Source organism: Plectropomus leopardus, chromosome 12 (assembly GCF_008729295.1).
Source record: "Plectropomus leopardus isolate mb chromosome 12, YSFRI_Pleo_2.0, whole genome shotgun sequence".
Classification (NCBI taxonomy): Eukaryota; Metazoa; Chordata; class Actinopteri; order Perciformes; family Serranidae; genus Plectropomus; species Plectropomus leopardus.
This window is the reverse complement of record NC_056474.1, coordinates 19,809,751-19,837,243: the sequence shown is the minus strand read 5'-3', so window position 1 is coordinate 19,837,243 and position 27,493 is coordinate 19,809,751. Positions and strand designations below refer to the sequence as shown.

Here is a 27,493-nt window from a genome sequence, read left to right as displayed (position 1 = left end):
GGTGCTCACCAGATCATCATGCTCAATCTACTGCAGTATGTCCTACAAAATGTGTTCTGTTTTGAATAGATATTTAAGTTGGGGTTGGCAGTTTTCTGTAAAAGTCACAAAAAAATAAAAGCTTGCAGAAATTTGAAAATACACCCTCCTCCTCCTCCTGCAGCTCTCCCTTCTCTGTACTAAGCCCCTCCCACCAAATGGCCAGAAAGTTGCCAAGCTGGCACGTTGCTCTCTCTTCATTGTTAATACAAGGTGTTTAATGTGCTTATAGTGAGTGAATTTGACTCTCAGAAATCTAAGTCCTGGAATACCTTGAAAATCAGAATTTTTTCAGTTTGGTCTGTGAAAAAGTACTTGAATGTAATTGAGAGAACAGAATGATAAATTATTTTAGATAAATGTTTTATTCTTTTTTGTCCTTTTGTGAGTTGCATGTGTGAATATTTTAAACAGTTATCAATTATTACTTAATTTTAGGGCCTGGTAGCACGTTTGCTCCATTTACAAATTTGCACAATTCTTGCAATGAATGGTTGTGGTAAAAACAACTTCTTCCTTGAAAAAAAAAAACAGTGCTTAAAAAAGTACTTGAAAGTCCTTGACTTTGACTTGACCTTGTCTGTACGAAGCCCTTCTCTGTCTCTCCGTTTATGCGACCACACGTGAGACAAAAATTAACTAGCTGACCATCCCGAAGTCTCTCAGCCTCACACCCCGTCGCTAAAGACGACTTCACTGGAGCGTCAGGGGCTGCGGTTCGTGTTGCTTCAGCTGCTGACTGAATTCTGTGCCTGTAAATCCCTGTGAGAGGATACACAGTGACACAAGACCCTTTAGCTACATTAAAAAAACTTGAATTCATAAACTTGAATAAGCTGCAACTGTGAACCTATGACTTCAGGTAGCAGAGGTTATCAGGTGAATCAGGTTTTCACAATCTGAAGGGACATTCTCCTGTATCTGCATTTGTAGAACAGCCGATGAGGAACCCCTTATTTCTGAAATGACCTGCGATTGGCCAAAGTTTACTGTCATAAGATTTTCCAAATCCTTAAAACAGAGCCAAGAGGAGGTGCAACAGTCCAGTTTTCTCTCACCACTTAAATTACAATATGCTCAAAGGTTAATTTGGGATTTTTGTTCAGTGACACTGAAATAACACTGCCTACCCCAGCTGTAATGTTTAACTGCCTCAGGTGTTTTAATCTTGGGGGTCAGGGTGGTGGACAATACAGGTTATCTGTGTCCACGCCACTGACACCTACCTCCGTAGCATTTAAATGCCTTTATGGACCAGTAACCAAGGAGCTGTGCAGGCCTTATCTCACTGCCCACACACCCAGGAGGACTAATGATCATTTTGACATGAACTTCCTGTAAAAAAATCTTTCCTGTGCTTGTCTTTTAAATATCAGCACAGTAAGAATAAGATTTTATGAAACTCCATAATTTTCATGGACTTGTTGGGTTTGGAGGGTCAGTGTTGTTTCACATGGACACGGTTTGACTCAACATGATAGAAAACAACCATTAGTGGACGACATTGATGAAAGGTCACCGCTATCTCCCCCCACAGGAGTCCTCGATCACTGACGTGCAGTTCCCTGGTTTTGACCTTTCCCTCATTAAACTGAACCTTTATACATAGAGGGTGGGAGTGGGTATCCTAGTTACCGTTTTTATGACAACCCAAGGTTAGAGACTTTTGTGCAGGTTTGGTTCGATCGACACTCAGTGGTTAGTGACGCCCCGCACGTTCTTTGCTCTGTGTCATGTTTGTTGACCCTCCGTGTCCAACCCAGTAACCATGTCTTTACTTTAGACACTTTCTATTCCAAGTGTCAAGATAACGGTAAGGGTGGACGAACCTGCTCGAGCCACATTTCTGTCTCACAGAGAGAGCTAAGTGCAGAGGGCTGGGTCTCCATACCTGAACCTTGACAACTATGAACATTTATTTTCCCATTTTAGACCCTTTAAAACAGAGTTATTAACATGTTTTGCCAGATTGCAAAGCAGGATAGTCCAAAGACAATAACACAAAAAACCCATAGTAAGACCAAGCAAAAGCAAAACAAAACATGTAAGATCAAAACAAAACAAAATTCAAAAAACATAGTAGAAAGAATACAAATCATAATGAAAGATAAAATGTAAAAATAAGAACAATGGAAACAATTAAAAGTCAATAAAGATTAATCCAAAAAAAGATTAAAGGAATAAAAACTAAAAAAGCTATTTACTTTCTTGCTGAGAGTTAAATGAGAAAATCGATACCACCATTACATCCAAGAGTGGTATTCATCTTCTTGTCTAACTGTTGGGATAAAATTGGATAAGTTTTTCCGAAGATGATTCCTGGATATTCCTGGTCCACATAAACAAAGGTATTTTTATGTGTTTTGGCCTTTTGGCTACACAAAATAGGGGTGTTTCTAATCTTGCTAACAGGACTTTAAACATGTTTAGACATACACACACAGTTACTTTACACAATATTGAGGAACATATTCTGTAACAATAATGGGTGTAGCTACCGTGATATCACTCACTGGTTTGCAGACTCCCATTTTGAAGCCTTGAGTTTGGCATTTCGGCAGTCGTCATCTTGTTTTTTTTTTGGAGCCAGAGGTGACCATAGTTGGGCAAGCGTCTGGAGCTGTGGGCAGGATCTGACTTTAAAACAGAGGATACTATTGGGAGACAGCCTGTCAATCAAATCGGCCCGCCCTTAATAATGCATAACTTTAAGCCCTAATGTTATGTAAATGGGATATAAAAAGATTTATGCCCGTTCAGTTGACATGAATGTTAAAATTTACTATAGAGACCAAAACCATTTTTGTACCAAGCTTTAACATGTTTGTTTCTAATGTGAAGTCGGCATTTTGTCATGGGTGTCTGTGTTGATTTTTGTCATGGGTGTCTGTGTTGATTTCCGTAACCAGCCTCAAGTGGCCATTCAAGACACTGCAGTTTTTGGCATTTCCGTGTTCGTTTCAGTTTTTAGCCCCGGAGGTTGTTGCCTAGTCAGTCATAACTCAGTCAGTTTTATTATGAAGGGCGCTGCTCCGGATAGCTTCCTGAAATTGTTTTTTTCCAGGCTTCTGACTGGCCAACTTCTTCTTCTTCTTTACATGGTGTAGGGTTTGGGTTATATTGCCAGCTGCTGGTTTGTCATGCTCTTAACAGCACTTAACAGCACATGTTAGTTTTAAACATAACGGGTGATAACAGAGACTTTTCAAAATGAAGGGGCAGGCATGCACATTTGCACACTGTTGTGTCTCATCAGATGTGTCAAGTTAAGACATTATAGCTAAGTCATTTTGTGATTTTCATTGCCACCTTAGTAAAAGTACCATCTCTATGTCAGTCTAAGAAAGCTTGGTCTTACTTGCTTGGTCTTATCGCCATCTCTGTAGTATTATCTGTAACCAGCAACTACTGCGAAGTTGAACAATCTGCTTCCTGTTTTTATCTGCATGCACAAGCCCAGTGTATGTTAATAGTCATCTAATATGCATTTTTTAAGCATGTTAGTATGGATGGCGATTATTTCTAAAATGGTGTTAAAATGTTGTGATGCACGTAGATTATTGTTAATTTAAAATGTAAAGCTATTAGTGTGGATGTGCCCTGAGTTTTTGAAAAGTACACAAACACATTTGGCTGCAGCAGAAAAAATGTAAATGCAACATAGTATTTTTAGCTTTACTTGGCATCCTAATAATTCAGTGCAAAGTGCTGAACATTTCTGCTTCATTTGCCTCAGTGAACCAGCATCACCTCTCACAGCGTATAAGCTTCTGACTATAAGAGTCTAATCCATTTTGGGTTGGTTGTATTGTCACTGAGGATGTGCATCAGTCAGCTGTCAGGGAGTGGAACAATGGAGCTCCGGCAGGCAGCCGTTCGGCCTGCATGTCACATCCTGTTTGATGATAAGACTGACACGACCCCCAGTCTGGCACCAGTTGTTGTCACGCTCTGCACAGATGAACAGAATGATGGTGTCCATACTTGTGAAAGAATAGCAACAGAATTAGGTCTGTTTCATGAGAAACAAACATATTTACATGCAGAAATAAATGGAGGACTAAAACAACTCTCTTTGAAGGCTCAACAATGAGCTTACAAAACTGTATTACTCTCAGAGGATAGAAACCAGAAAGACATATGTTTCCTCTTTGATCCCTTAAGGTCCTTCAGTCAAATCTTATTTGAATGCTTTTGTTACTATGAGATGTGCACAAATCAACACAAACACCAGACAAATGAGGAAATGTCACATGTTTGTGGTTGTAAGGTGTGATCACATGATAGCCAGCTGTTGGTACCATCTATATCTAATGAAACAAACTGGAACCTGTTCTGATGAATTATGTACAAACTGGTTGTACATACAGATTAATGATAAATTTAGGTAATTTTTTTGTTTTGCAAAACTGTCAAAATGAAATGACATGAGAAAACTGTTGATCATCTTAACCCACTTCCTGTTAAAACTGAAATGTGCAGACGCTTTGATCAGCATCATCAGTGACATGTTGTCACTACACCAAAACAGAAAAGAGGAGCTATTTAAATGTCCAACTGACCGAAGACATTTTGAATTCAAGTGAAGTGTGGTCTTAAGTTTTGAATAATCTGTGAACAAAGATGGCCCTGTTTAGCTGGAAAAGTCCCATTCAGATGATTCAATAAAAAGGTCCAGTGTGTGGGATTTAGGGGCATCAATTGGCAGAAAGGGTATATATAACTCATAACTATGTTTACATTAGTTAATAATGTTCCAAAAATAAGAATCATTGTGTTTTCATGACTTTAAACTGCTGCATTTTGTTTGTGTCTCTGCCAAAAAGTTGCACTTGAATACACTGCAAAGACTACAATTGACGGCCAGCTAGCACGCACGTTCTGCGCCTGCATGAGAGGAGATAACTTTTCATATCAGTAGATGGCCGAAGTCTGTATTCATCATTCTAAAAGGGAAACTGTGAAACTGACAGGATGGATTAGCACTAGCACAGTAACAATGCGACCTGACGTTGAAGAAGCAAATTATATTTGCCATGCACTAGCAAACAATAACACAAAAACACAAACCATTTCTGCTGAAGAGCCTGATGGCAAAAAAATTATCTTACCTAATACAAAAAAGTTTGTTTGCACTCTTACTTCCTCTGGACATTAGCCGTTTGTTTACTTTTCACACTTCTGTTTCTCTTCTTGTGCCAACTGCTGAGCAGAGTGATTTTATTCACCAACAGGCTCTGCCGTCTGAGACGCTTATTTAACATGCTGAATCGGCTGAAAAGGCATAGCCAAAGAGGCCCGATAAGGCCCAACATTGACCAAAGGCTAACCATCGGCTTGGTGTGTCAGGGCCTTCAGAATGAGTGGTTTACATCTACATAGAGATCAGGTCTTCTTCCACAGAGTTTGCTGTTTTGTTTGTATAGTAGCCCAAAATGGACAAATTAAACACTGAAAATTCACCACCTTTAAGCAGGAGGCAGAAAATAACCTTATCACAGCCTGACTGAGGATTGCCCCTTTTCCTCTGGGCAGCTTCCTCCGTCTGACTCAGACTCATTCTGGGTCTGGGTCTGCAGCTGTCTATACTTAGAGAGCAGCGTGAAAGCAAGGAGCGCTCACTCTGCAGCTAAATCTGGAGAAGCTTCCCTAAAAGTACACTGCACACTGACAAAAAAAAAAGAGGCGACTGCTTGATTTTAAGAATGTCAGTTGACTGACGGGTCTCCGATTGTTGATTCTAACCTCTGACTCCAGAGGGCAGCCCCATATACTGTAACATATAACTCACTGCAAAACTCACTGCCTGGAAAAATGTGAACATAGGCTCTTCTGGGCTGCATGTTTTAAATTGTTTGATTAATTTAATCTGATTTAAGAATAACTGTATGGAATGGTCATTCTTCTTACTGATAGTCTTGTTTGCTTATGCAGGTCATATAAAGGCATCTGTATCAAACTGAGAGTATTTCGTGGCCAGTTAAAAACCCTTTATAGCTTTAACCACCAGCTGTGGCATTAAGTCTGTGGCTTTAAGCTCCTGCCTTTATATGGATTTGTATCTGCAGGATGTGTACACATTGTCTTCCTTTAAAATATATGCATAAACAGACATGTTTATCATCACCTTAGAGGTGATGAGTCTATCCTAATAAACACTGTCTGCAGCTAGGGAAGCCACACAGTAGGTATGACCTGTGGGAGCATGTCTTCAGAGGGTTGAGTGGGGATTTACTGTGTTTAATGAGCTTCGCAGCAGGTTCTTTGCAGAGTGGTGTCAAAGAGCTGAGATGTAAATATGTGTTTGGTCTGTGGGTGATAAGACACTGCTCGTCAAAGTCAATATTTAGCATCCTGTCTCAGTGCTGTTTGTGGTGTCTAATGTCTGCAGAAATCCGCCTTTAAAATTGCCATTCATCAAAACTTCTATGTAGCTATTGTGCCAGTCTCTCCTGAATTTCCCCTCCTGTAGCTGACTCAATCCTGTTGGCTCCACATTCCAGGAAATTAAAGGGAGGCACATTTTCCCCGCTGTTATTTTTTTTTAGTCACTTTTTCTTTGAGCTAAAGACAAACAGGCACTCTGTTGATTCAAGTGTTGCTTCATGAAGAAAATATATGACTTCATGGACTTTGCCCCTCCCTATCTGAACACTTTGTAATCTGCACAGTAAATAAAAGAGCGAGTCAAGTTCGCACAGCTCTCAGAGAGGAAACTTTAGAAATTCAAAGTGTGTTCCTGAATGATGACAACACAGTTTAAACGCATCTTTGAGGAAATCCTCTCTAAGCGCACTCAGACTGACAGAAGCATCTTTATCATTGCTGCTCCTGTCGACCAATCATTGCCCTCTCTCCTCCTCCTCCTCCTCCTCCTCAGACAGACCCACGCACAGCCTGAGCACTCCCTCCTCCTCCTCTTTACTACACATTAAACCATAAAGACTCCCCACTCCGCTCACTCCCACATCTACAGCCTCCATCAGCACTCTGCTCCTCTCTCCTGTGTGATTCATCCTGCAAACTGTGAGTTCACTCCTTCAGTCGACATGAATGCACCTTTTGTTGCTCTGTGGACTTTTGATTTATCCGACATGCCTTTTAAACCATGCAGAATTTATTTCTCTTTGCTGAAAGTCTCGCGTTATTAACCGATCGTTGGTGCTGTTTTATTTCTTTTTTGCACGTACGTGGCCAGCTCAGTTTACAGTTGTAAAGTTTGGAAGTGATTTTCCAGATGTGGAAAGTCTCTGTTCATGTCGCTCCACTGAGTCACAGCAGCACAGCGAAAGCTGCGCGAAAACAGAAAACAAAGCGTCTCCGTTTATTATGGAAACAGCTGCGTTGCTTATTATTGAGAAATACTTTGTTATTGTGTTTTATTATTTAGAGAGTGATGCGGAGAGTGAAAACGGGCGATAGAAGTGCAGGAAATGGTGGTCTGGGTATTATGTAATACTGGGAAAAAAAGAAGGAAAAAAAGAAAAATGGAGTCATGCAAAGTGTAAATTAATAGCCTCTGAATGGATGATACGTGCTTCTGTTTTATTTATTTTTCAAAAATGCATTTCTCCTGTTATATAAATAATTTAAACATCCCATCAGCCTCACCCCCAGTCTGACCAGTCAGCATAAACAGCAGTATGATGAAGTCACTATAGGGCTGGGCAGCCATGTATTGATAATATATCAATATGGTGATATGAGACTAGATATTGTCTAAGATTTTGGATGTCTTAGTATTTTAAGTGTTGTCTTTTACAGCTTTTAACGGTTGCATTGCAGTAAAGTGATGTCGTTTTCTGAATGTACCAGACTGTTATTGCTGTTTTATCATTTGCCTTTACCCACTCTCATCATGTGAACACTTTATAAAAGCAACACAACAATATCAAGATATTTGATCAAAAATATCGGGATATTTGATTTTCTCCAAATTTCTACAGCTCTACTTCAGTCTTTGCTCTTCTCAGTGGACAGCAGACACATCTGCAGTGTCATGATCAGTATTATGTCACACCAGTGTTATTAATGGTGCATTAGCAGACTTCCATGCATCTGATGTGATCTGAAGGCGTGTCCCTGGAGCAGCATTTATTGATCAGCCCCTTACAGGAAGTCTGCTGCTTGTTTTCTCTGAAACCTGAGCTACCCATCATTAAACACACAGCTGAACAAACTCCACAGTAATGCTACTGCTTCAGGTGGTGTTGATGATGATATGGTTGTTTGGATTGTTTGTGGTTGGTGTAATATTATAATATAACTTTAAATAATTTGCCATGCACTGTGAGCAGGTGCAGGGTGTAGTTAGTTAGAGTGCAGTGTGTGGATCACAGGGTCAAATAAGCCTTGACAGAAGTGAGGAAGTGGACGTTGTGTCATTACGGTGGACGTCAGCTCACTGCAGGCAGTAATAATCCTGCTGCTGCAGCGACTTGTAATCTGGCTCTTGTGTAATCAGGGGAAATCTGCATAATCTCTTACTCTCATCATGATCTGAAGTTTATATCTAAATGCCTTTGACTCCAAGTGCCAGATTCTGAGATACTGAAGAATTTAAAGGGACAGCTCACCTCCAAAGCATAAATATATATATTTCCATTATATTTGAGAGAAGGTAGACATCTCTACAGCTGATATCTCCAGCACTCTACAACTCACGCCAAAACAATAGATTGATAAATAACACTTCAGTTAAGAGGAAAAATATGCATTTTTGATTTTGGTGAAAAATGGTAAACTATTCCTTTAACCAGGCCCTTTAGTGAGTTCAGAGCATTAATTTATTGAAGCCGTCTGCAGTAAAAAGCAATAATAAAACAATAGAATTAAGCTGTGTTTCACTTCATAAAATCATAAGATATGGGAGTTAAGGTCATGCCGGTGGTACTGTGTTGATATCTGGGTGTGTAGTGTTATCTCTCTATATTGGCAGTATGGTCCAGATTAAACATTGACTGATAATAGTTTTAAGTTCCTGTATCAGTATGCTCCTTGTTTTAAAACATACTTCAGACAGTGTTAAAAGCTTTTTCTCTCTCTGACACTTGTGATTAATTATACCAGACTTTGACATGAGCATGATCCAAAAGGTTAGGGGCCAAAGTAACATGAAAAATCACATATCTCTAAACTTCGCATGAAAACAGCCTCGCTTTAGGCTTTGTGGTAGTACATTTTTGTGAATACTCAGTTTGTTTTACTGTGCAAGAAGTAGAAGAGTTTTCCCAAATGCATTAAAAGAGCATTGAATCTTTTAGATTATGTGAAGCTTAATAAGGAGAAGAGTGATTTTTTACCTGTGAGATTCAAATGTCAGATGGAATTCATGTAAGAAAATCACTTTGACTAATGCATTTTAAAATAAATGTACTGATGTAACAGCAGCAGCAATACCTGACTAACTGCAAGTCTAAGAACTAGTCTTACTGGTTCAGTCTATACACTGAGAGCCCAAATATGGTGAGAAACCCTTATCAACAACACATAAAGTACAGTGCATAGCCACTGTGGGTTTGTCTTTCACAGCTGTAATCCACAGCTCTATAGATACAGTTCAGGAAATAATGCTGATGCCTAAAAAAAAACGTCCTCACAACTAGCTGGTACGTTCTTTTCACTGTTTTCTGCATTGCACTGTCTTTCTCTGTATCCTTGGGTTGGGTCGGGATTTACAGGATTTGCAACAAAGTTTTGCAAGGGAAAAATATTGAAATCACCCTTTCTTTTCTCCATCTCCCTTTGGCCTCTTGAATCTCATATTTACTCTCTTCCCCCTGCTGTCTCTCTCTTTCCCTTTCTCTCAGAGCCATCATGGTTTCCCATAAGGAGTTTGTGGGTGCAGGAAAGCAGCCGGGGTTGCAGGTGTGGCGAATTGAGAATTTGGACTTGAAGCCGGTTCCTAAGGCTCTGCATGGCAGCTTCTACAGTGGGGACGCCTACCTGCTGCTCTTCACCACCTCAGCTCCTTCATACAACATACACATGTGGCTGGGTAAGACATGCACAAATGTTGTGCATCCAACAGGGCAACATGTTAATAATACCATTTTTAGCTACTTAGAATTACAAATATTTCAAATTTTACCCGAACCATCTTCTGCTAATTGAAATCTTCCTCTTTTCTTTCTTTGTAAAAGGGACATTTTCAAAACAGGAACAGCGTTGCACTGTATTTTTGAGAAATGATAATTACTGCAACATGTTCCCTAAATGCTATCGCTTGTTTGTCTTTTCTGTTATTTTGTAAGTTTTATTGTTTGACAATTATGATTTTATGGTTTCACCACTTCTCTGAGTGATTATATGATGTCATGAGGTTTCTGCTTAGCTTCTGTTTCATGTGAATCAAATTCCTATTGTTTAAAAGGCCAGAAATTATTGGATCTTGAAGTAAGTTAAAGTAAAATATTGCAATTGACTTCCTCTGTGAAGTTAGTTCCAAACTAAAGTTAAAACTACTTAAAAAGGAAACTAACTCCAAAGCAGATATGCATACACATTCATGGCTCAAGGCTAAACAACTATGAATTTGAGACAGGCAAATATATTAACAATCACAAATCCACAAGAACTGTGACCATGTTCTTGCATGCATTGACCAGTAGTGCCCCCAGAAATGTTTCAATGGCCCTATGCTGCAATTAGGGTGTCACACACCAAAACCAAAATCCATGACTGATTTCAAACAGGCTGTCCAGACAATGATCTTTAATTTGAAGGAGTAAAGGGGCAAAATATTTACTGGGAACAAGCCCTTTTCAGTTTAGGGAAAACTTTTGGGTCCCTGTAGAGCCCATTTTCATTTCGATATCCTGAGGTGAGAACTCAAGAAACCCCTTTAAAAAATGGGCATGCCAATTTCTCCTAAGGCAAAACATTTGCCTAACTTTTCAGTGTTATGATGTTTTAAGTGTCTAGTTTCACAAAATACCGGTTTGCACCATCTCTCAGGGCCCTTACACACCAAGCAGCTGGTTGGTTATTGGTTAATGTCAAGCTGTCGGTGTGCGTCCCTTGTGGCAGTAACGCATACATTCACGCATTTGACCTCATTGGTAAATTTCAGTGTCCCAGGCTGCCAAAAGGTGGGGAAATTATTTGTGGATGCACCAACAGAGCGACCTATACATCTAAAAAAACTTTATGAGACAAATAGAGCATTTGAAGCATCTTCATGTTGTTGCTTCACTATAGTTGTGGTTTTGAAGTGACTATAGATCAGATTAGGCATCTGATCTCAGAGCTAAAACATCCTCTGCTGAATGAGTTGGAAATTTCTTCTCTACGAGTCATACCAGTTTGTGAAATTCCTCTCAGCCACACAGCTCCCCCTCTGCAGTCTGCTCTCATACGCTCAGTTCAGCCTATGAAGAGCGAACAATGACAGTCAGCTTTAAAACGTAAATTGAATGCACGTTTTCCCAGGCTCTGTAAATGCTCAGTTACATAACAATAACAAAACCACTGTAGGCCTGTAACTTACGTCTGGAATACCCCTGGAGGCCACAAGAGACCAGTTCATGCAAGTTTGCAGTGTTTCCTGCCAGTTTTCCTCTGGTGCCAGCATACAGTCTGTCCTTTTACTTCTCGGCTGCTATTGCAACTGCCTGGGAGAGGTTAAAGTAGAAAAAACATGAGAACATAATTAATCCCTCTGTCTGGTATCGATGTTAGTCATGTTGAACCATGGAAGAGTTTATCCGTGTTGTGTGCCATCTGACAGTAATAGCAGGATACAGCGTGGCTCTGCTGCAGATGTGGTTTTTGTGATTCAAAGACTTTGGTCCTGACTCAGAGGCCACATAAGGTCACTCAAGAAACTACAGTGCTGCAGTTTGCTCTGTTAATGTAAAGTAACTGAATGTTTTTGTGGGACACTCAGTCCCTAACTCCTTGTGTGATGCAATCAGAGTGTGAAAAGAACCTGGAAAAATACCACAAATGTCTCTTTCCCTGCAGGAGCGGAGTGTTCCCAGGATGAGAGCGGAGCAGCGGCCATCTTTGCCACACAGCTGGATGACTTCCTGGGTGGTGGGCCGGTTCAGTACAGGGAGGTGCAGAACTGCGAATCCAAAACCTTTCTGGGGTATTTCAAGTCAGGAATCAAGTACCAGGTGAGCTTCCCTGTTCAGGTGGTGTTGCTATCTAAGTGAAAATACTCTAAAGGAATGATTCCCAACCTGGAGGTCAGGTAATCATTATACTTGCTAAACATCAGCATGCAGCTGAACCCTTTGAAGTGTAAGGAAATTGGTTTGATTTCTTCCAAAAATATGGGGAAAAGGCAATGAGCAACTAAATAAGACATGGCCCAAAAATTTGCAGGAAATGAACAAAAAGTTACAAGAAAACTACTGAAAATAAGTAAGTAAAAAAACAAAACAGCAGTACATTGCTCAGCTTTTGTGCTGGTAGATTTGGTTCATCAAAGACACTAGTAAAGCAACACAGCAGAAACTTCAGATAGGTTGGACTACTTTGTTAAACTGAGTATCTTTAAACATTACTGTTAAGGCTGAGAATGTCAAAAGAAATAACCAAGTGGGTCAATTTCACATTTTCTCTGCAAATTAAATCAATTGCCAGTTATCTACCTGGTAGTAATTGTCGTTGTTGGAGCGATCTCACGTTGATTCAGCCTATTGTGTTGCCAGTCTGCAGTTCCAAAACACGTGCTTTAAAATAAAAATAGTGCAATGAAGAGGTTATAGTAAATTTCTTACAACCTAAAAAGTGGAAGTCATGACAACAAAAAAGTGACAAATGGAGCAACAGTCCACCTCAGGACTCTGTTTGACCTAAATATGTCCGCAGGGTTTAATGATTGTCAGCATCCCGTGAACTTTGTCAGACAATGAAGCTAATGAGTCTGAGGTTCAGAGGTAACACAACATTCCCCTCCTGCTTTGCCAGGGTGTGTCTGCACGACTGACTGACTGACTGTCACCGAGGCAACCGCCCTGTTCAAAGGAGGACATTTTAAAAGACAAGCAAGACCACTTTTTAACCAGCCATCTGTTTCTTATTGCCATGAAAACCATCCAAACCTCCTTCTGGCTATAGTTGGATGTAATTAGCTCAAACTCTTGTTTACCGCTCATGCAGCGTTTGAGGGTGGAAACTCTGCTCTGCACATGTGCAGAAAGTCCACTAACACACACAGTCACACAGTGTTCTTCAGAAAAAGAGGGCGAGAGACAAAACTAAACCTCATTATCTCTTCATAGTTTTGGTAAATTCACTGTTAGGAAACAATCCCACCATTAGAATAAACAGAGCCAGCATTGTTGCCATGGAAAATTTTACTGCCTCTCTGTTGAGAAAGATGAACAGCATGAATGTGGTTTCCATTTTGAGGCCTCAATTGCCACTCCTCCAGATACTCACAAGACTCTGTGCCTTTGTTGGGAAGTGCTTAGCCCTCGACAGACATTTTAAAACAAGGACATCCCTCTATGTATTTGTCCCTATGTAGAGACAGGGGCTGAGCTCAGCTTTAGTTTCTACATGTTTGAAAGTGCATCAAATATCAGTGTATCAAAGCAGTCTCGTTGCTTTTTCTCCAGCAGAAAGTGTACCTGTTGCTCATTACAATCATCTGCATGCCTTGTAAATACCTGTTTTGTTTACTGGCTTCATCAAGGACGGCACATTACGAGACAATCCCGCCTCCAAGGTAGACCACTGTTGCACAGAACAGACATGATGCTCCTTTCCAGAGGCAGACATCATGTTTGTTTTTTTTGTCCCCATTTGATAAGGTTTATGGCTTTATAAGCTGTGATTTATAGCACATGTTAATCTCATTATCTGGCAAAGCACAATTTACATTATATCATCCTTTGAAGTTTTTACAGCGTAATGTTAAACTCATATCCCCCTCACTGTGCAGCGAATGTTGAGCGTGTCATGAATTCCTGCGTGTCCTCACATCCTGCCTCAGACCTCTTACTTGTGCATTTGTGAGTGTTTACTTGTAATGTGTAAAATGTGTCTTCCCTTCCTGTGCTCATGTACACATTACAGATGAAGCAGAGGGTATGGAAAAGTTTTTCCTTTATGTAATTCTTCATGTATTATTTTTTGTCTCAGCGAGGGGGCGTGGCCTCAGGTTTCCAGCATGTGGTGACCAATGACATGAACGTGAAGCGCCTGCTACATATCAAGGGTCGCAGGGCTATCAGGGCGACAGAGGTGGACATGTCCTGGTCCAGCTTCAACAAGGGAGACTGCTTCATTGTTGACCTTGGCAAGGTGAGCTGGGTTTGCTGGGTGAAACCATATACTGTATACATTACCAATACAGTACTTAATGTGTCTGTCATATTAGAAATGACATAGCTCATGAATTATACCCTCATATATCTGCACTGTAATGAATTTGTTCACCCTGACAGTTTAAACTTAGTGTACGCATCCTTCTGCACAGTGATATGGTTGGTAGGTGTAGTTTGGTAGAAATAAAATAGATCCTACATGAAGTTGTTAGAACAAGCCGTGTCAAATATCTTGATTAACTGCATCATGGTATCTGGACATAGACATTGCTGTTTACTTCTTCAGATGTATTTTTTTTTGGCACTTTGAGCACCACAAGCCGAGTGCCATCTAGTTCCATTATATTGGAGAGAAGGAAGACATCCCTAGGGCTTATATTAAACTACCATTTATGGCCAGCATTGTTTCAGCAGTGGCCATTCAATGTATTTACATCATGTAATCATCGCTTTTGTATAGCAGTTGTCGTTGTTAGTGGCAGAGTCCGCCATTGCTGAATTTTTATTGCCTATCAAAGCATGACGGATTCACAGGAAATGACCAGCATATTATTTATGCTGGTGAAAATGTAAACCCAATACTAATTTACTGATACTTATTAACCAGATCACAGTTGTTCATGACATGATGCAAAGAGCACAAATAATAAGTCTATCCTCTGTTAAAACAAATAAAGTTTGTTTGCACTGTAAACAGATACAACAGTTGCTCTGTAAAAATGTGCTGTTTTTTGCTGCCCCTAGAAACCTGTAGTATTTAACTGTACCTGGTGTTACCATGAGTAATATGCATTTCCTGTCTTTCCCTCTGCTGCAGGACATCTATCAGTGGTGTGGCAGTGAGTGTAACCGCTTTGAGAGGCTGAAGGCCTCTGAGGTCAGCATCGACATCAGAGATAATGAGAGAAATGGCAGAGCCAGAGTGCACATGGTGGAGGAGGGGGAAGAGCCAGCAGCAGTCACTGATGTAAAACACAACTTCTCATACACACACACACACACACACACACACACACACACACACACACACACACACACACACACACACATTCCTCATTTTCTGTCCTTCTTCCGGTTGAATCTCAGCCACACACTGAAGTTCTCAGCCCAAAGGTGATCAATCGTGAGCCGTAGCTATAAGTGTTATTGATGCATTTCACGGCCAATGATTAGTCAGCGTGGGAACGAGTGGACACAATGCCGTCTTTTGTAACATGCTGCTCATTTGCCAACTTTGTGCCAAGGCGGCATTGTAAACACTTCCTTTATAACCAGAGAGGAGGGTAAACTCCAGAGAGGCCTAATGAGAAAGAGAGAGGAGGGGTGAGGTCTACACGAATATAGTTTAAACAATGAAGATCATTTTTAGTCTGAGAAAATTTATAGAATGTCATCTACAAAACACATCACTTTCAAGGCTGTATTGTCTTTACTTGTGTGTAAAAGCACTGTTGCAACTTGAAGCATTAGTGATAATTACGACAACGTGAGAACAATGATTCATTCCTCTGGTTGTGAAGGCTCTGGGGTCCAAAGGCGACATTGCCCCCGCTTCTGGGGATGACGACAAGGCAGACATCTCCAACAAGAAGAAGGCTGCCCTCTACATGGTGAGTGATGTAAGTGACAGTCAGTTGAGTCCAACTGAATTTATATTTAAACACTATGTGTGATTTTTGTTTCTGTGTTGGAAATAAGATTTTAACTCAGACTGCAAAGGGATGTTTTACATGTAGCCTGATAACTGTCAGATATAATTTTGCTGCAGTTTTGTGGTACTGATTTCAATTAAAACAAAAAAAAAAAACACAAAACTTTAGTATCACAGCTTATTAATATGCAAAGATACTTGCATATTTGAATTACCAATCACTGAATGCAACTTTTCAAAATAAGACTATAATTGTAAATAAATACGCAATTAGTCCATATAAGTCTGCAGTGTTACATTTTACATTTACAACATAGGACCCTAAAAATATGTATTTCTGAAACAATAAGGTTTGATATTGTAACAAATGAAGATTTGTTGAGATGTTTTGAGGTTATTGAAAAACAATTAATGTAATACTTCACCCCCCTGTACTCATCCTGTGTTACATAGAGTTCATAAAGAAAACTTTGTTTTTCTTGCTTGCCTCCATTTTGAACCAAGAATCAAAACCCGAGAAAATTTTTGTTGAAGTCATAGTGGTTCACGCTGAACAAAAGAAGAACTACTTAAAAACATCTCTTTGCAAACTCTCACAAAACTCATATAGTATTATCCAAGTCTAATTCTATTTCTAAGTCATTGCTCAGTTCTTCACAAACGCATGCTTTTTTGCAAAAAACTTTTTGCGTGCATTTGTACTCTGCGGGTGCATTCCATTAAGCAGAATTCAAGTCCAGGCAAGCTACTGTACTTGCCCGAGTTTGAGACAGTTTATGCACATTTTTTTTCAGTAGTGAGGCTTTAGTGAAAATGCAGCTGTTTTGCAAGTACTGAGTTAGTTTGCTAGCGTATAATGAGACTTGGATCATACTGCATGAGTTTGTGAACTGATGTATTGATTTGGTTTTGCTGTTGTTGAACATGGACCCCTTTTACTCAAGTTCATCAACAATTTTCTCAGTTGTTGGATTCTTAGTTCACTGTGGAGGCATGTGAGAAAAACTCAGTTTTCCTCGTGAATTCAACATAATATGCTGTGACTAATTGATATATAGTTCATTTTGTATGGGAAGTTTTGCTTTAGCTGTGCACTTTGAGAACAGTGCTGGTAGCTGATGCTGTCCCTTTGCTTATTAGATCTCTGATGCCTCCGGCTCTATGAAGGTGTCATCTGTGGCTTCGTCCAGTCCATTCAAACAGGCCATGTTGTCTCCTGACGATTGCTTCATCCTGGATAACGGGATGGACCGCATCATCTTTGTTTGGAAAGGTGCCAAACAGAATTATAGACTCAATAACACAGAAGAAAATGAGCTTCCCTGGATGTGCCCACCCACTGTTTTTTTTTTTCCTTGCTGAAAATTTTAATATGCTAGTTGAAAAACCTGTATTCACTAGTTAATTTATGAAATAGATTTTCTCTCAAAGCAGAGTTAGGGAAGGTCAAATTACACAATCTTGTTGAGAGTTATGACCTCCTCATCATGTCATGTCTTATCTGACTCCAACCAGGTCCCAAGGCCAACATGGCGGAGCGTAAAGCAGCCATGTCAGCAGGTCAGGAGTTCATCAAAGAAAAGGGATACTCCTGTAAGACACAGGTAAAACTGAAATGAGCATAACCACCCAAACAAATATGAATCTGGCAGAAAAGCTGCATCTTGTTTTTTTTACATATGAGTGGAGTTTTTCACCTGCTGTGAAAATTTTTAAAGTATATTCACAAATGAAATGCCATGCCAAAGATGTAGGTCATGAAAATACCTCCTTTTCTTACAGATCCAGGTAATTCCTGCTGGAGCTGAAACAACCATCTTTAAGCAGTTCTTCTGTGACTGGAAGGACAAAGACGAGACCACAGGCCCCAGTAAGGCCTACACCATTGGCAGCATAGCCAAAGTGGAGCAGGTGCCCTTCGATGCCTCCACCCTGCACTCCAACAAGGCCATGGCAGCTCAGCATGGCATGGTGGATGATGGCAAGGGCAAGGTCCAGGTACGACTGTGCTCTAAATGTTTATTTATATTTAAAAAAGACCAAGGTAAAACAGTGTCATGGAAAAAAACAGCTTGTGTTCTGGTTTTCAGATTTGGCGTGTCGAGGATGGCAAGGTGCCTGTAGACCCAGCCTCCTACGGTCACTTCTACGGCGGAGACTGTTACCTCATCCTGTACAGCTACAGACTGGGAGGCAGGGAGCAACACATCATCTACACCTGGTAGGTGAAAAGGAGATCCATGCCAAAATGGTGGAACCAGACTCTGTAACGATTTGGGGCTAAGCCCAAATGAGATTTTTTTTCTCCATTTGCGGCAGCTATGTACACTAGTTTTCAAGCCATTTGAGATGCCTTCAGATTCATTCATCATTTGGTGAAAACATGATTGTTGCTAAGGGGAAAAAAAATCATACCGTAGAGCCTGCATCCTATTTTGTCTCTAATTGTCCTCTAACTGTCTTCATTATTCTGAAACCAAAACACAACAAATATTGAGAATGATTAAGTTTCACTCCTGCCTCCTAAAAAGAAGCAAAAATTGTCTAATGTTGCATCGGATAGGAATTTGGAGTCAATGGCATAACTAATCTTGAAATCCCTCCTTCTCTATACTATGCTGATACATTATGTCTGTATAAAAGAAGTGGACGTGGCCTCTGGGTCTGAAAAGTGAAGCCAATGCAGAAGTGCCTTAAATCTGCATTTTTTTCTAACAGATAGAGGAGGGTGACTCCACCGGTTGCAAAAAGAAGTTTGACTGCATAGAAGTTAACGAGAACTAGACCCTCACTTTATTTATTACTTCTGGTGAATTTTTTCCAATGAGTTTATGGTCTCAATTAAGGACGGGCGTTTCTATGTAACTTCCCTATTTGAGTACTCACGTTTAATTATCATTGAGTACTCAAGTCTTCATTACAGCACGTCATTTATTTTGTAGATCATAGTCCCATTTAAAGCAAAAGAGACGATAAAGCAGAGGATGCTCTGACATGTCTGCCTTGTGATTGTCGCTTATACAGTGGTGTCCACGGGTTCTCAGTTAGATCCACTGCTTTTTCCTCAATAGCTCCACCCTCTTATCCAAGTATGGTCACTTCTGCATCCAAAAAAACAAGATGGGGATGGTAAAAATGCCAAACTCGAGGTTTTAAAATGGTTGTACAAAACAATGGATGCCGTTACAGTTGCCGTGGATGCCGTGACTAAGTCGTCTTCTTTTATGGTCTGTGTGCTGTAGTGGAGTTCTCAGACTAATATTTAAATCAATGCCATATTTGCAAATCAAGGATCCCCAGCAATGCCAAAAAATGTGTTTGTCAATATGAATTGAATATTAAGCCAACAGAAATAAATTTATATGAGATTTCTGTATGGAATAGCATAGTAACATAAAACACATGGGCATGTGTTATTATACAAAGACATAAAGTTGAAGGTATTTTTTAAAAAGTGACAGTGATTTGGGGCTTTTGAAAAAACATGCTGGTCTGAAACTCCAGAAGTCACCTCCTCTGCTCCTCTTCTGCACGTATGTTAAATATAATTTATGTAATACAGTATGAATAGCAAGCTGTAGTCAAGTTGAACACACAGTACCCAACCACACCCAGTCTTAGACAACACGCAACCACACACACACACACACACACACACACACACACACACACACACACACACACCACACACACACACACACACCAGTAATGATTTCGATTCCAAGAAAGTCATGCAGCCTCTGTGTGTGTGTGTGCGTGCGTGTGTGTGTGTGTGTGTGTGTGTGTTTCTGTATCAGGCAGGGGCTGAAGTGCACACAGGATGAGTTGGCAACTTCGGCGTTCCTCACAGTGCAGCTTGATGACTCAATGGGAGGATCCCCGGTTCAGGTTAGACCTCAACCCACTACTGACGCACTGCTCACCTCTACATCACATGTCACTACAAGTCCAGATTCTGCACAGTGTCAAATAATATTTGACAAAATAGGCACCACACTGACACACTCTGCATGGCAAGAGGATTCAGGAAGTTAAGTAAGAAGTTGCAACAAAGGTGTCAAAATTGAGAACTAACCAGAAACTTTTACAATAACGTTGAATGTTCAGCTTCTTATTAGCTCATTTATCTTTGTACAAGGTTATTTTATGGGTACTTTAAATTATGACTTTAATAGAGATAGAAGAGCATAATGTGTGGCTAATTAACGACAGCAGCACTGTGTAAAAACAAACATTTAGTGCTGATTAGGGTTCATCTCCTTAAATCTATTAATCCATTAATTGCAGAGGATTAAGTCAGCTAACCAAGAAAAAAAGTTAATAAATTCTTTCTTCTACAATGAAAAAAAACTGACCTTAGACAACCAGCAGAGGGCAGTGTTACTGTAAAGTTCATTTTGACACCACTCTATTGCAACTACTGCACTACTGTTCTGTATATACCACATACCACGATTGGACATGACATTCAAACAAGATACAAGGCAAGTTACAAAAATGTAGTGCAGAAATGAAAAGTATGCATACAAGTATTCCTACCCTTTAAAATCTAATAAAATTTGCCTGATTTCTTACAAGAACATAAGAAAAGGCAACTGAGCAACTTTACAAGCAATTGGCCAAAAAATTAGCATGAAAGTTATAACACAAAAAAACCCCCAAAACAAACAACAACAACAACAACAAATAAGGAAATGACCTGAAAAACTAAATAGATAAATACAAATATTATGATAATAATCATAAGCTTTCAGGCTTTCTGGACATTTTTTCCTAGCTTTTTTGGTTATTTCCTACTAATTTTCTCTCTGTCTCTCTGTTTGTTCAGGTTATTTTTATGGTCACTTTTTATTTGATTTTTTTTTTTTTTTTTACATTTGCAGAGCTTTTCTTGCAAAGTGACTAGTTGCCTTTTTACCACATTTTAAAATGAAATCAAACTAGTTTGTTTGGGTTTCATGTGTTTTAAATGCTTGTATTGTATTGAACGCAACACAATGAAACTTATGTTGATCCAGGTTTTAAAGGTTTAAATAAATGTAAACAAATGTAAACAGTCCCTTGAGGATATTTATCTAGCAATCAACAGTTAAATCAACATTTAGACTTCCTACATCCAAAAATTCAAAATGTATTGAATGCATTTAATAACAGTCAACCAAAATGTAGTATATGCACAATTTGTTGTTAAAGAGCTAAACATATTGACATGGTTCTTAAAACCCTCATACAGGCTGCCTGTAAGTTTGACATACAAACTTAAATAGTACAAGATATGCTGACAAACAATATGGTAACCCCAAAAATCAGGATTTAGTTCAAATACTAACTCAATTATTCCATGATTTACAACTAGATATTTTTTCTTAATTTTATTATTATTATTATTTATTCAATGATTCAATTTGCTATCACGTATAGGCAAAGCTGAAATAGTCACCAAGCTTCATGGTGATTTTTTTTTCATGACCTCATCCACAGGTGAGAGTGACTCAGGGTCAGGAGCCTCCTCACCTGATGAGCCTGTTCCAGGGCAAACCCATGATCATCCACAGCGGAGGAACATCACGCAAAGGCGGACAGACGCAGGCCAGCAGCAAGCGCCTTTTCCACATCCGTCAGAGCTCCTCCCACGCTACCCGGGCTGTGGAGGTGAGCTGTCCGTCATCACATGGCCTTGTGTTGTTGTCACATCCTCGAGTTCCACCTCTTACCTGTCTGCGTGTTTTCCAGGTCGAGGCCTCTGCTTCCAGTCTGAACACCAACGATGTGTTTGTGCTGAAAACCCCGGATGCATTGTTTGTGTGGCGGGGCGTGGGTGCCAGTGATGAGGAGATGGAGGCTGCCAAACATGTGGTGGGTTTCTTGGGTGGCAGTCCCAGCCAGGTGTCAGAGGGCAAGGAGCCAGGTGAGTGTCATCTTAGGACCAATAGACTCTCTGTAGTATAGAAAGGACAAATTATTTTGTGATAATTAATACTTATCCCCAGAGGTGGGACCAAGTCATTGGGTACATTTACATGCACAAAATATTTCCCTATTATTCTGAATATTACAATATTCCAAAATTTGATACAGGTCATTTAAACATCATATTCTGTTTAAATAAGCCAAAGTAGGTCTTATTCTGAATGAAGCATTTGACGTGTGGCATCTGCCACATTATTCAAGTGCATTCTTTGGACATGCATACAGTGCATTCAGAATATGCGTTTCAATTATGAGTTCGCCATCGATATTTTAACATGATAAATGACCTGTAAGGGCCCATTAATCAGAGTGCATACAGCTGCATGTTAACAGGAATATTAGAAGATTTTTAATCTTCATTAGACATGTAAACAGCTAATTAAGAATATTATCTTTTTCAAAATAAGGGGAAAAAACTGAAATTTTTGTTCACGTAAATGCAGTCATTGTTTTTCCCAAGTAAGTCTCAAGTTTTTGCACTCAGGTCAGCCAAGTCCTAAGTGAAGACTGGCAAGTCCCAAGTCCAAAACAAGTCATTATGTGCTCTTCACCAATTGTAATGCCATTTTAACATCAGAGTAATGTATTACATTTACAGAAATCCTGAATGCTTTTTTAAAATTGGTATTTATTTGTTCAAACATTTCATATATTGCAATTTGGGTTTTCCTGACCACAAACTATTTTTTTGGCGTGAACAAAATTATCTTAATTTTTTCCAGCTGGTGCTCAGTAACGCAATGTTAGTTCTTCATGGTTCTCCCGTGCAAGTTTGAGCTTGGGGGGAAGGTATCAAGTACTTAAGTCTAACGGCTCAAGTCCAAGTGAAGTCATAAATTATTGGTGTTAATAAAGTCCAAGTCTAGTTGCAAGTCTGTTTTGATTTTGTCAAATTGATATTAAAGTCCTCAATTTGTGACTCGAGTCTGACTTGAGTTCAAGTCATGAGTCAAGTCCTTACCTCTGCTTGCTTACCCTCCATGAAAAGAAACTGGGGGATTGGCCAGGATGCTTTTTACTTCACTTATATGCCAAATATATAAGGGGATATTGTTACCAACGCTGCTCTGATTTTGACAGTTATGTAGGGAGGATGCATTATTGCTCAGTGTAAACATTATTCTCATTAGCTTGTTAGCAGTGCAGTCATTGAAACCAAAAGTTGTATACACATCAGTTTTACTTGTTTTACTTGATCTAAGTCAGTGTTCTAATTTTGACATAACTTTTGAGGATTAAAAGAAGTGTTTTGTTGTTTAAAAAGAATCACTGATTTTCCCAATGAAAGTACAAGACTTTAAATGCAAAAAAAATTGTACAAAGTCATGTCTAATTGCTACATGCTACATGTTGCTGTGCAGATTTAGCTTTCCAACAACTTATTGGCTCAATGACTGATTGTCCTGATAATACTTAACTTCTGTATTTCTGGTCTGGTTTTGATTAAACTTGAAAAGATGATGCATCTTGTCACTAATTTGCTTGAAGAGTGGCAGCATCAGTCTTAAAGGACGTGATTCACTCAATTCACTTCCAGATCAAACAAACAAAAGCACTAAATATGGGACAAACTACTTGGATCTGATGGATGATGTGTTTTCGTCCCTCACAGCTAATTTCTGGACTGCTCTTGGTGGAAAGAAGGATTACCAGACCTCCAAGAGTCTGCAGAACATGATCAAGCCCCCACGTCTGTTTGGCTGCTCAAACAAAACTGGAAGACTTATAGTAAGTCACAGTGATATAAGAGCACAATTATTTTGAGGCTTATGCTATATGCTACAGCTGTGGAAGATTTGATTTGGTTTACCCTATCGGTGCAGTAAATATAGTGTAATATGAAATAATCTGCACACAGTGAGTCTAAATTTTCCTCTGCTCTGTCTATCAGGTTGAAGAAGTACCAGGAGACTTCACCCAGTCAGACCTGGCCACAGATGATGTCATGCTCCTGGATACCTCGGACCAGGTAAAAAGAGCTCCCTGTTATTGTCATTAGAGCTTGTAGAAACATTTTTATGTGTAAAATGTGCTTATGCAATTCATAGACTCCACAGACTACATAGAGGCATATATACTCTTAAAACTCTGCATAGCTGGAGACAATTTGAGTGACAATGCGTTTCTCTTCCCTGTAGATCTTCCTTTGGGTTGGCAACGAGGCTAATGCAGAGGAAAGGAAAGGAGCTCCCAAAATAGGTCAGTTGCATGAAAACAAAAGAAAGAAACACACAGATCATTCTATCAGTCTACCAGACAGCACTATAGAGTCATAGCTGCTGGACTGTATATTAAAGTATTTTTCAGTATTTTTCAAAATTTGATGAGAAAGTACCCATTGTACATTTTCAAAAACAATCATGAATGTTCTGATTCAGGTTGCTTCAGTGGGCATCTTTATTCAAATATATTTTTATTAATCTGATAAAGTCTTTCAAGGCAGTTGTGACCCGAGTTTCTTTCTTGCTGGGCACATTTTTCCAGGTGCCCATGTTAAGTTTTGAAACTTTTGAAACAATGTTAAAGGAATACTTCACCTGCAAAATGATCGATTATATCATTTATTCACTCTTCTTGCATTACTGTCATATGAAGAATATAAAAATTGAGAAATTCTCAATGAATTGGAGTTAAAGTGTTTAGGGACAGCAAAACTTTATCAAAACATCTGTTTACAAACTCACACAACTGGTGCAGTATAATCCACATTTATCCAGTCGTATGCTCAATACTTTGCAAACACATGCATCTTTGCTAAAACTTATCAAAAGCTATTTAAAACATTTCTGCATACAAATACTGCACATGGGCAAGCGTGTGTGTTGAAATCTGTTTGTGTACTTTATTGAGCAGAGTTCAAATGGGTGTGCATGCCAAGGTGCACTACCCATCTGTGCATGAGACTGTTTATGGGGAAGTGTTTTAAATAGTAAGATTTTAGTGAAAATGCATGTGTTTGGAAAGTACTAAGTATATGACTGGATAAATGAGACTTTGATTATACTGCACAAGTTATGATGTTTTTATTTAGTTTTGCTATTGTTAAGCACGGACCCCCTTTTACTCTAATTATTCAAGAATTGTCACATTTTTGGGGCTCTTTATTGGAGGCATTAGATAAAAGCAAAATTTTCTTCACAATTTCAGTATAACATGGAGAGTAATTGATGTATGACTGATCATTTTGTGGGTGAAGTATTCTTTTACCCATGTGTACTTAAATACATAATACTCTATAAATGTGGAAATTCTAAAAAAGCATAATATTGGGCCTTTATGGCCTACTGTTCATACAGGCATGACTATATATCTGTGACTGCTATGATACATCCATCTACGACATCTTAAAGCTGCACTAATCAACATTTTATAATGATGAATAATGAAAAATGAAACGTGATAATTTTGCTCATAGTGACAAACTTACAGAATAGCTCATCTAACAGCTCTTTTGAGCTTTTTAGCCTTTATGGGCTCATTGTTTTGGTTTTCATGCCTGAAACTTTATTGTTATCATTGTAATTGCTCTCATCAACCCACTTTTAGTTGCATTTGTTTTTAGCACACACGCTCTTTAAAACCCACTCTGTGCTTGTAACACCAGCATGAAGCAGCAGACAGACACAGTTAACAGCTAGCTGGGTAGCATAGTGAAGCATTTAGCAGCTAAAGAGACAGCTATTTTTCTCAGGAGTTGGTGGAGACCAAAAACAGAGCTAAAAGGAGAGTGAATGTTGGACTTGCATTTTCAAGGTGTTGCTTTCATTGTGGTGATATTGAAATGTTTTGTTTAAACACAAAGTGGGCCAAAAAAATAATGCAGATTTAAATTTTCTTTATTCAAAGTATGTTGTCTGCAAAGGTATGCTGTTAGATTTGTACGTATTCTCACTATCTGCCTCCGTGTCTGTCTTCTTATCAATCTCTCCCTCTGTCTACATCTTGTCATGCAGCAAAAGAGTATGTGGACTCAGACCCCTCTGGTCGCAGAGGACTGCCCATCACCACCATCAAACAGGGAGCAGAGCCTCCAACTTTCACTGGCTGGTTCCAGGCCTGGGATCCCAAAATGTGGGATATAGATCCATTGGACAGAATCCGTGCCCGTTTTGGAAAATAAAACTAAAGGCTTTTTTTTTTATCCAGTCTGATACCTTATCTGTCCAGCACCTTCTATGCCATTTTGTTTATCATAACTCCAATCCCCAAGTGCCAAAACCAATGTTATCACTGTTATCAGGTTGAATGGCTGCCTCTATGCCTTGGTCGCGGTGCAGAGCACCGCACTTTACAATCAGGAATGCACCAGTCAAAGTACTTACTGTAGCAACATTATCTTTAATTAATAGAAACGGTTTAATGATCTGTTGCATCCAACAGCTTGTCGCCTTCATGTCTTTATCTAAGCCCCTGAAATGAAAAAAAGGAAAGGAAGCCATTTTAGACAGCTAGAGATCTCCTCTGTTTCTCTCTGCTCTCTTTCACTTCAGAAGACACCATCATTCTTTCCTTTATGTCTCCACAGTCTTTCTTTTCATAATGAGATAGTGTATCAGAAAAGGTTTACTTTATTACTACGCGATGTTTGTTGTGTTTTATTGTTGGTACTGGAATGCTGAACACATACTCAAAGTTGCATGCATCATTTTGTTTTTTATCATATTCTGTGCTTGTGAATTTAAAAGGCGTACAACAGTTTGTACGTGTGTCTGCTGTCTTTATTACTTGACCCTGAAATCCTTGCATGGATGGCTTTTAAATAAAACTCCCACTGTTTAAAACCTGTTTTCTATTTGAATATTTCCAAAGCTTTTGAGTACAGGAATCGGGTTAATCCTAAATATGCACATTCTGCACATCCAGCATTTATAATTTGAAATGTATAGAAACTGTCAGAAGGTTTATCAGCCAGCTCTCACTGAGTTTCTTGGTCCTCTCTCGGGAAGAGAGTATGGGATCTTGTTGCAGCTCGCAGCATCTGTCTAAGAACGAGGAAGACATGAAAGCTTAGTTCACAGCTGTGCCGTCTTTCAGGATACACAGACACACTGGTTTCTTCAAAATGAAACAGCAGCCAGCATTAAGACCTGGAAATTTCTATATCCTGCCAATATACTGTGAATAGAGACATTGAGCAATTGCAGTCTAAATGCTGTGTATGTACAATACAAATTTAGTGGAAATCCCATCAACCCAACTCACAGAGTGCCCTAGAAATGAATCCTAAAACTGTCACTGTAGTGTGACATCAGCTTACAGGAAGACATCATCCCTGGAGCACTCTATATAGGCCTACAGAATATGTTTTTTTCTTTTGCAGCCATTATGTTTCTCTCAAACGATGTACAGATGTTTAGGCATTTAAAATCTCAAATAGCTTGAAAAATAGTGCACATAGCTGCTGTAATGGGAAAAAAAATCTCCTGGGGGAATATGCATCCACTTCCTGCTAGGTTTGGGCTGAGCCCAAAAGTTTACAGCATCTTTCTCCGCCCCTGCCCATTTGATTGATGACTGCTGCATTCAGGTGCTCCTCGGATGGTCCCATTTC

At 39.4% G+C, this 27,493-nt stretch overlaps 1 protein-coding gene across 2 annotated transcripts; it reads left to right on the top strand.

Moving 5' to 3' along the window:
• The first annotated feature begins 6,958 nt into the window (after positions 1-6,958).
• On the top strand, positions 6,959-26,723 carry scinlb (scinderin like b). 2 transcript variants are annotated; one of them, XM_042497344.1, is made up of 17 exons: positions 6,959-7,065; positions 9,849-10,036; positions 12,004-12,158; positions 14,137-14,298; positions 15,139-15,288; positions 15,842-15,931; positions 17,113-17,245; positions 17,488-17,576; positions 17,755-17,970; positions 18,063-18,193; positions 19,770-19,860; positions 21,454-21,624; positions 21,706-21,880; positions 23,555-23,670; positions 23,834-23,911; positions 24,081-24,141; positions 25,896-26,723. In XM_042497344.1, the coding sequence occupies exons 2-17, from the start codon at positions 9,856-9,858 to the stop codon at positions 26,060-26,062; spliced, it is 2,166 nt and encodes a 721-aa protein (XP_042353278.1). In that variant the 5' UTR covers positions 6,959-7,065; positions 9,849-9,855; the 3' UTR covers positions 26,063-26,723. The 2 variants fall into 2 exon arrangements, with proteins under 2 accessions (XP_042353278.1, XP_042353277.1); XM_042497343.1 differs by having other exon boundaries at positions 15,842-15,940.
• Positions 26,724-27,493: the final 770 nt, after the last annotated feature.